We start from the raw sequence: 10,369 nt of genomic DNA, 5'->3' as shown, positions 1-10,369 counted from the left end.
ATAAATACATACATTCACAAGATACACACAAACATATAGTTGCATACACAGAGAAGTAAAAATACACACAAACATACATAAATACATACACACACACAAGATACACACAAACATATAGTTACACACACAAGTAAAAATACACACAAACATACATAAATACATACACATACACAAGATACACACAAACATATAGTTACACACATAAGTAAAAAGACACACAAAGATACATAAATACATACACGTACACAAAATACACACAAACATATAGTTGCATACACAGAGAAGTAAAAATCAGTTGAGTTATAAAGTTATATTTCACACTATCAGTTGAGTTATAAAGTTATATTTCACACTATCAGTTGAGTTATAAAGTTATATTTCACACTACTAGTTTTAGAAAAGAAAGATTTTTATCAGTTAGATGAGTTATAAAATATATTTCCTGTGAACTTTAATCTTTGTCGTGCATCATCACAGCTTGCATTAAAAAAAGCATTCTTGCTGACTTTGTTTTTCAGAATAAAACATCCAGTTAGCAATGCATCAATGTTAAAAATACAAAACTCTGATGTAAAGTGTAAGGAACAAGTTAGAGTTGGCCACATATTTAAATCAGCTGTTTCATGTACTTTACAAGTGTTAACATACCACGAATGCTCTGGCTATGCTCTTATTTTGAAAATCAATAGATAAGAAACACAGGTGTTGTAGGTTGTATAAATCTCACTTTGACAAATCACTCCCATTTGATTTTAAGACTCGTTCAGTGAAAAAGCTATCAAAAGACAGCAAACTAGTTTGGTAAAATTGGTGAAAATGAATCGTCTATAATGGACTACCAACATGTTCTGGTCTACTTCATGTGGACTTTCACTGCAGGTAAGTTCTGATCTTGCTTTTTTCTATAATTCTTTATAAATACTTAATTTAGAGTTTTTTGGACACTAGGGGAACATATTCTAAGTAACAAAGACTTAATTTAGAGTTTTTTGGACACTAGGGGAACATATTCTAAGTAACACTAACAAAGACTTAATTTAGAGTTTTTTGGACAATAGGGGAACATATTCTAAGTAACAAAGACTTAATTTAGAGTTTTTTGGACACTAGGGGAACATATTCTAAGTAACACTAACAAATTCCCTAATTTAGAGTTTTTTGGACAATAGGGGAACATATTCTAAGTAACAAAGACTTAATTTAGAGTTTTTTGGACACTATGGGAACATATTCTAAGTAACAAAGACTTAATTTAGTGTTATTTGGACACTAGGGGAACATATTCTAAGTAACACTAACAAATACTTAATTTAGAGTTATTTGGACACTAGGGGAACATATTCTAAGTACCAAAGACCTAATTTAGAGCTTTTCGGGCACTATGGGAACATATTCTAAGTAACAAAGACTTAATTTAGAGTTTTTTGGACACTAGGGGAACATATTCTAAGTAACAAAGACTTAATTTAGAGTTTTTTGGACACTAGGGGAACATATTCTAAGTAACACTAACAAATTCCCTAATTTAGAGTTTTTTGGACAATAGGGGAACATATTCTAAGTAACAAAGACTTAATTTAGAGTTATTTAGACACTATGGGAACATATTCTAAGTAACAAAGACTTAATTTAGAGTTTTTTGGACACTAGGGGAACATATTCTAAGTAACAAAGACTTAATTTAGAGATATTTGGACACTAGGGGAACATATTCTAAGTAACAAAGACTTAATTTAGAGTTTTTTGGACAATAGGGGAACATATTCTAAGTAACAAAGACTTAATTTAGAGTTTTTTGGACACTATGGGAACATATTCTAAGTAACAAAGACTTAATTTAGTGTTATTTGGACACTATGGGAACATATTCTAAGTAACAAATACTTAATTTAGAGTTATTTGGACACTAGGGGAACATATTCTAAGTACCAAAGACCTAATTTAGAGCTTTTCGGACACTATGGGAACATATTCTAAGTAACAAAGACTTAATTTAGAGTTTTTTGGACACTAGGGGAACATATTCTAAGTAACAAATATTTAATTTAGAGTTATTTGGACACTAGGGGAACATATTCTAAGTAACAAATACTTAATTTAGAGTTTTTTGGACACTAGGGGAACATATTCTAAGTAACAAATACTTAATTTAGAGTTTTTTGGACACTAGGGGAACATATTCTAAGTAACAAATACTTAATTTAGAGTTTTTTGGACACTAGGGGAACATATTCTAAGTAACAAATACTTAATTTAGAGTTTTTTGGACACTATGGGAACATATTCTAAGTAACAAAGACTTAATTTAGAGTTATTTAGACACTATGGGAACATATTCTAAGTAACAAAGACTTAATTTAGAGTTATTTGGACACTAGGGGAACATATTCTAAGTAACAAAGACTTAATTTAGAGATATTTGGACACTAGGGGAACATATTCTAAGTAACAAAGACTTAATTTAGAGTTTTTTGGACACTCGGGGAACATATTCTAAGTACCAAAGAGTTAATTTAGTGTTATTTGGACACTAGGGGAACATATTCTAAGTAACAAATACTTAATTTAGAGTTATTTGGACACTAGGGGAATATATTCTAAGTAACAAAGACTTAATTTAGAGTTTTTTGGACACTATGGGAACATATTCTAAGTAACAAAGACTTAATTTAGTGTTATTTGGACACTAGGGGAACATATTCTAAGTAACAAAGACTTAATTTAGAGTTTTTTGGACACTAGGGGAACATATTCTAAGTACCAAAGACTTAATTTAGAGTTTTTCGGACACTATGGGAACATATTCTAAGTAACAAAGACTTAATTTAGAGTTTTTCGGACACTCTGGGAACATATTCTAAGTAACAAAGACTTAATTTAGAGTTTTTTGGACACTAGGGGAACATTTTCTAAGTAACAAAGACTTAATTTAGAGTTTTTCGGACACTCTGGGAACATATTCTAAGTAACAAAGACTTAATTTAGAGTTTTTTGGACACTAGGGGAACATATTCTAAGTAACAAAGACTTAATTTAGAGTTTTTTGGACACTAGGGAACATTTTCTAAGTAACAAAGACTTAATATAGAGTTTTTTGGACACTATGGGAACATATTCTAAGTAACAAAGACTTAATTTAGAGTTTTTTGGACACTAGGGGAACATATTCTAAGTACCAAAGACTTAATTTAGAGTTTTTCGGACACTATGGGAACATATTATAAGTACCAAAGACTTAATTTAGAGTTTTTCGGACACTCGGGGAACATATTCTAATTAACACTAACAAAGACTTAATTTAGAGTTTTTTGGACACTAGGGGAACATTTTCTAAGTAACAAAGACTTAATTTAGAGTTTTTCGGACACTCGGGGAACATATTCTAAGTAACAAAGACTTAATTTAGAGTTATTTGGACACTAGGGGAACATATTCTCAGTACCAAAGACTTAATTTAGAGTTTTTCGGACACTATGGGAACATATTTTAAGTAACAAAGACTTAATTTAGAGTTTTTCGGACACTATGGGAACATATTCTAAGTACCAAAGACTTAATTTAGAGTTTTTCGGACACTCGGGGAACATATTCTAAGTAACACTAACAAATACTTAATTTAGAGTTATTTGGACAATTGGGGAACATATTCTAAGTAACAAAGACTTAATTTAGTGTTATTTGGACACTATGGGAACATATTCTAAGTAACAAAGACTTAATTTAGAGGTTTTTGGACATGAAAGGTACATACAGGTTTTGGAGCAACATATGTTGCCATCCAAGCAACGTTACCATGGACGCCCCTGCTTATTTCAGCAAGACAATGCCAAGCCACGTGTTACATCAACGTGGCTTCATGGTAAAAAGTGCGGGTACTAGACTGGCCTGCCTGTAGTCCAGACCTGTCTCCCATTGAAAATGTGTGGCGCATTATGAAGCCTAAAATAGCACAAGGGACTGTTGAACAACTTAAGCTGTACATCAAGCAAGAATGGGAAAGAATTCCACCTGAGAAGCTTCAAAAATGTGTCTCCTCAGTTCCCAAACCTTTACTGAGTGTTGTTAAAAGGAAAGGCCATGTAACACAGTGGTGAACATGCCCTTTCCCAACTACTTTGGCACGTGTTGCAGCCATGAAATTCTAAGTTAATTATTATTTGCAAAAAAAAAAATAAAGTTTGAGTTTAAACATCAAATATGTTGTCTTTGTAGTGCATTCAATTGAATATGGCTTGAAAAGGATTTGCAAATCATTGTATTCCGTTTATATTTACATCCAACACAATTTCCCAACTCATATGGAAACGGGGTTTGTAGTTAATGCTGTGTTTATACACGTTAAAATCCGTTGTGGTATGTTTATTAAAAAAAAGGTCTTAATGGTGCACCACTACAGCTGAAACCTTTCTATCTGTTTATGCCCCTTTCACAGTTTCTGCACAGGATGTGAAATACTTCCTGAAGGGTCAGGACATACGCTTGATGCCACCCATCTCTGAACGACCTACTGGAATTCTCTGGCTACATAATGAAAATGATGTGGTATATTCTACTGGCACGGATTACTATGTGCCGTCTTCATACAAGAACAGAATCACTCTGGACCGGGTCTCTGCAGAACTCACCATCAAAAACGCCACATATGAAGACAGTGGAGAGTATCAACTAGAAATGAACATAAAGAGCGAGCAGGATTCTTTCCTGTATGGAATTGAAGTTATAGGTAAGTTTACATTTCCATTCATGAACATTTTAACACTATTATTGAGCACTATACATATTAACTTGTCTAATCTAGGTTCATTAACAATAGTGTTGATTGTGTTACATCTGAGCTCAAATGTGAACACGACTCAACACTACATGAATCTCCACCCCAAAAACAATAAAAACATCTGACCTCATGTTGACCATCCTTCTGTTTTCTTACAGACCAAGTATCCAAACCCAACATATCCTATGTGATGATGAGCGACACGATGCAGGCGATACTTGTGTGCTCAACAGAGTCCAAACATCCTCATTTGTTAAAGTTTAAGTGGAGCTCAGCAGGAAAGGAGCAGACTGGACCATTTTCAACAATAACTGTCAGGAATGAAGATGATGATCAAGTTTATCGTTGTGATGTCAGCAACCCTCTGACCAATGAAACGGCTTCATTCACCGCTAAGGACTGCTTCCCGGGTAATTATAATCAATAATGATGGCTGTGAAATGGTGGTTGTACAGACTTAAAGGCCTACTGAAAGCCACTACTACCGACCACGCAGTCTGATAGTTTATATATCAATGATGAAATCTTAACATTGCAACACATGCCAATACGGCCGGGTTAACTTATAAAGTGACATTTTAAATTTGCCGCTAAACTTCCGGTTCGAAACGCCTCTGAGGATGACGTATGCGCGTGACGTAGCCCGGCGAACACGGGTATGCCTTCCACATTGAAGCCAATACGAAAAAGCTCTGTTTTCATTTCATAATTCCACAGTATTCTGGACATCTGTGTTCGTGAATCTGTTGCAATTATGTTCATTGCATTATGGAGAAAGAAGCTGAGCAAGCAAAGAAGAAAGTTGTCGGTGCGAAACGGACGTATTTTTCGAACGAAGTCAGCAACAACAGTACACAGCCGGCGCGTCTTTGTTTACATTCCCGAAAGATGCAGTCAAGATGGAAGAACTCGGATAACAGAGACTCTAACCAGGAGGACTTTTGACTTCGATACACAGACGCCTGTAGAGAACTGGGACAACACAGACTCTTACCAGGATTACTTTGATTTGGATGACAAAGACGCAGACGTGCTACCGTGAGTATGCAGCTTTGGCTTCTAAACATTTGATCGCTTGACCGTATGTGCGCAACTTTTTTTTTGCGTATGTACGTAACTTTTTTAAAATATATAAGCTTTATGAACCTTGGGTTAGGTGAACGGTCTTTTGGGCTGAGTGATTGTGTGTGTTGATCAGGTGTTTGAATTGTATTGGCGTGTTCTATGGAGCTAGGAGCTAGCATAGGAGCTAGGAGTTAGCATAACAAAGACGTAGGTGTTTTTATGCAGGATTAATTTGTGTCATATTAAATATAAGCCTGGTTGTGTTGTGGCTAATAGAGTATATATATGTCTTGTGTTTATTTACTGTTGTAGTCATTCCCAGCTGAATATCAGGTACCGTGAGTATGCAGCCTTGGCTGCTAAACATTTGATAGCTTGACCGTATGTGCGCGTCACGTACGTAACTTTTTAAAAATATATAAGCTTTATGAACCTTGGGTTAGGTGAACTGTCTTTTGGGCTGAGTGATTGTGTGTGTTGATCAGGTGTTTGAATTGTATTGGCGTGTTCTATGGAGCTAGGAGCTAGCAGAGGAGCTAGGAGCTAGCATAACAAACACGTAGGTGTTTTTATGCAGGATTAATTTGTGGCATATTAAATATAAGCCTGGTTGTGTTGTGGCTAATAGAGTATATATATGTATTGTGTTTATTTACTGTTGTAGTCATTCCCAGCTGAATATCAGGTCACCCCCGGCTCTCACAGCATCTTCCCTATCTGAATAGCTTCAACTCCCCACTAGTCCTTCACTTGCACTTTACTCATCCACAAATCTTTCATCCTCGCTCAAATTAATGGGGAAATTGTCGCTTTCTCGGTCCGAATCTCTCTCACTTCATGCGGCCATCATTGTAAACAATAGGGAACTTTGCGTATATGTTCAACTGACTACGTCACGCTACTTCCGGTAGGAGCAAGCCTTTTTTTATCAGATACCAAAAGTTGCGATCTTTATCGTCGTTGTTCTATACCAGGGGTCGGCAACCCAAAATGTTGAAAGAGCCATATTGGACCAAAATACAAAAACAAATCTGTCTGGAGCCGCAACAAATTAGAAACCATATTACATACAGATAGTGTACGTGTCATGAGATATACATTGAATTGAGATGACTTAAAGGAAATTAAATGAGCTCAAATATAGCTACAAATTAGGCATAATGATGCAATATGTACATATAGCTAGCCTAAATAGCATGTTAGCATCGATTAGCTTGCAGTCATGCAGTGACCAAATATGTTTGATTAGCACTCCACACAAGTCAATAACATCAACCAAACTCACCTTTGTGTATTCACGCACAACGTTAAAAGTTTGGTGGACAAAATGAGAGAGAAAAAGAAGTGGCATGAAACACGTCCTAGAAAGTCGGAGAAAGTTATACATGGAAACAAACTAAGGTGAGTTCAAGGACCGCCAAAATTAGTAGGACAAAACGGCGCTCGCCAAATACTCGAATCAGTGAAGCATGTTTAATACAAACAGTGTGCTTTATAACAATTAGGGAGGTTTGTGTCATGTTTGGCCTCCTACAGAAACCATACTAATACAAAATTATTATTTTTTTCCCCTCATCTTTTTCTATTTTTCATACATTTTTGAAAAAGCTTCAGAGAGCCACTAGGGCGGCGCTAAAGAGCCGCATGCGGCTCTAGAGCCGCGGGTTGCCGACCCCTGTTCTATACTAAATCCTTTCAGCAAAAATATGGCAATATCGCAAAATGATCAAGTATGACACATAGAATAGATCTGCTATCCCCGTTTAAATTAAAAAAATTCATTTCAGTAGGCCTTTAAATCTTATTTTGGATATAATGTCCTTTGAAAAGTTGATTTGAGTTCAACTTTTGTTTTTCTGTGCAGGTAAAAGATCAGATCATCTACGGATTAACATATCAGTCTGTATCGTCATTCTTTTCGTCTTTCTGGTCATCAACTCGTGTTGTGTTTTATACATAACACGTCAACATCTAAAAGGTACAGAAACTCGACATGACAAAAGACAATCAATCAAAGTCATATTACCGGGTAGTTATTTATTCATAGTTATTTATTGAAATGTTATTAATACCTTGTTGGGATGTTAGTTTCCTTACCTCGCTAATGTGATTGGAATGTAATTATCTTTGTGTTGTCGTTTCAGTGTCCAAAGACACAACCTTCTTCGACAAAGTACTCACTCTTCTCTCCAACTCCGGCAAACAAAGTCATTACACTCATTCTGTTCTGCTTCATGATATTATTTTTCATCCTGTTTCAGAACGTTTTGCATTTTCACCTTTTTTGGTGTGTTTTAGGATTGAACGTGTCGACCGAGGATGAGAAGATGGATTCAGAAGGAGCCGTGCGACTCACTGCTCCTGCTCACGCACTTCATTCCTCTTCAACAGACATAAACCACTATCACTGGACTTTCAGATACCAGCCATGATCGGTCATTGGGGGGGGGGGGGGGGGGGGTAAAAGCAGAGCCGCCCAAGGCATAAGCGTACTAAGCGCTTGCTTAGGGCCCCGCGGCCACCAGGGGGCCCCCAAAAGCAACTAACAAAAAATTCTTATTTTTTATTTTTTGCATGTACGTGTCTGAGTCAGACTCGTACATGGCAGTGATTAGTATTAATAAAAAAGTCGGCCATCAGATTTATTACAGTGATGTCATAAATGACTTTGCCTCCAGAAAAGCCAGGAAGCACAGGTTTTAAGGAGTGGGTGGAGTGGTGTGGGTGGTGAAGAACAGAGGAACAAAACTGTGATGTGATGGTCAAATGTGTGAATTAAGGACCTTAATTTAAGATAGTTTATTTTGATTTTTTCCCAAAATTTTTTGCACATTGTTATGTACATTTACATAGTTTTAATGTAGTAACTTTATATTTGTTTATAAACCGTTATGTTACCTTGTTTCTAGTAACTCTGTTCATTAATATTATTTAAGTATTTGCTTGATATTTGATTTAATTATGTTGTTTTTTGTACAATTGAATTTGTTCCTTTTTATATATATTTAAGTGATTTTTTGAGTGTTTTTCTTGCACTACGAATTATTTTTGCACATTGCTGTTTCAGGTTTTTGTTGCCAAAAATAATAAAGTGAATCAGAATCAGCTTCATTGTCCAGTTATGTTTAACACACATGGAATTTAACTTCAGTAGACTGCGCTCTCTTTGTACAAAGTAAACATTAAATATGAACAATTAACTAAAAATATAAACTAGTAATTAAAGACTAATATGTACAAGACTGATGAGACAAGATGACACTTTTACTGTAAATACAAAGCTTTATCACTTGGACTGTTCAACCCCAGGCCACTCTTGTAGCTGAATGTTTTCTACATTTTAAGATTAGGAACCATGTGTGGCACTTTGGACATCATTCGTTCATTCATTGGTATTATTTATGTTCTTAACTGGGCCACCCCCATATCTTTATAAATGACATGTCATTTGTAAAGACATGCCAGGCTGACAATAGGATCATGTAAACAACACTGCCAGAGCCGCAATGAGTTTATAGTAGGTGTGTGAATGATCAACAATCAATATTATTGGCAGAAATAGAGGGCCCCAAAATCAAATTTTGCTTAGGGCCCCATGGAGGCTCCTGCTCACGCATTTCATTCCTCTTCAACAGACATAAACACTATCACTGAACTTTCAGATACCAGCAATGATCGGCAAGATCATCTGAAAACCTGCTCAGTGGCCTAGTGGTTAGAGTGTCCGCCCTGAGATGGGTAGGTTGTGAGTTCAAACCCCGGCCGAGTCATACCAAAGACTATAACAATGGGACCCATTACCTCCCTGCTTGGCACTCAGCATCAAGGGTTGGAATTGGGGGTTAAATCACCAAAAATGATTCCCGGGCGCGGCACCGCTGCTGCCCACTGCTCCCCTCACCTCCCACAACGGAGACCCCCGGACTGTTGAACAACTTAAGCTGTACATCAAGAAAGAATGGGAAAGAATTCCACCTGAGAAGCTTCAAAAATGTGTTAAAAGGAAAGGCCATGTAACACAGTGGTGAACATGCCCTTTCCCAACTACTTTGGGGTTGGAATTGGGGGTTAAATCACCAAAAATGATTCCCGGGCACGGCACCGCTGCTGCCCACTGCTCCCCTCACCTCCCAGGGGGTGATCAAGGGGATGGGTCAAATGCAGGGGACACATTTCACTACACCTTGTGTGTGTGTGACAATCATTGGTACTTTAACTTTAACTTTAAAACTCAGTGGAGAGGGAGGCACTCAGTCATTGGGGGGGTAAAAGCCACATAATAATAATAATAATGGATTAGATTTTATATCGAGCTTTTCTGCTATTAGATGCTCAAAGCGCTCACAGAGAAGTGGGAACCCATCATTCAGTCACATCTCAAAAATAGGAAATATCAGAGGGAGAGAACGAAGACAGTTTGAAAAAACTGACATTTGAAGAAACGTGTCACTAACAAACCTTTTTGTCACCCCGGACGGGATGACCTGTCCTTATTACCTGTCACATGTGCTAAGAAAGGACTCGTGTGTA

At 36.6% G+C, this 10,369-nt stretch overlaps 1 protein-coding gene across 1 annotated transcript; it reads left to right on the top strand.

Annotated features, from left to right (window-relative positions):
- Positions 1 to 768: 768 nt before the first annotated feature.
- Positions 769 to 8,277, top strand: LOC133629819 (lymphocyte function-associated antigen 3-like). The gene is made up of 6 exons (XM_062020855.1): positions 769 to 879; positions 4,433 to 4,723; positions 4,933 to 5,184; positions 7,704 to 7,817; positions 7,984 to 8,046; positions 8,138 to 8,277. Exons 1-6 carry the CDS (start codon positions 831 to 833, stop codon positions 8,269 to 8,271), a joined length of 903 nt encoding a protein of 300 aa, XP_061876839.1. The 5' UTR covers positions 769 to 830; the 3' UTR covers positions 8,272 to 8,277.
- Positions 8,278 to 10,369: the final 2,092 nt, after the last annotated feature.

Source organism: Entelurus aequoreus, linkage group LG02, assembly GCF_033978785.1.
Source record: "Entelurus aequoreus isolate RoL-2023_Sb linkage group LG02, RoL_Eaeq_v1.1, whole genome shotgun sequence".
Lineage (NCBI taxonomy): Eukaryota > Metazoa > Chordata > Actinopteri > Syngnathiformes > Syngnathidae > Entelurus > Entelurus aequoreus.
This window is presented reverse-complemented; position numbering and strand designations above follow the sequence as displayed.

Bases quoted from the DNA above. Each gene is read 5' to 3' on its own strand.
- LOC133629819 (XM_062020855.1), top strand. From the start codon at position 831: ATGGACTACCAACATGTTCTGGTCTACTTCATGTGGACTTTCACTGCA. The intron at 7,818-7,983 runs GTACAGAAACTC...TTGTCGTTTCAG, and splicing joins AACACGTCAACATCTAAAAG to TGTCCAAAGACACAACCTTC. The intron at 8,047-8,137 runs GTCATTACACTC...GGTGTGTTTTAG, and splicing joins CTCCAACTCCGGCAAACAAA to GATTGAACGTGTCGACCGAG.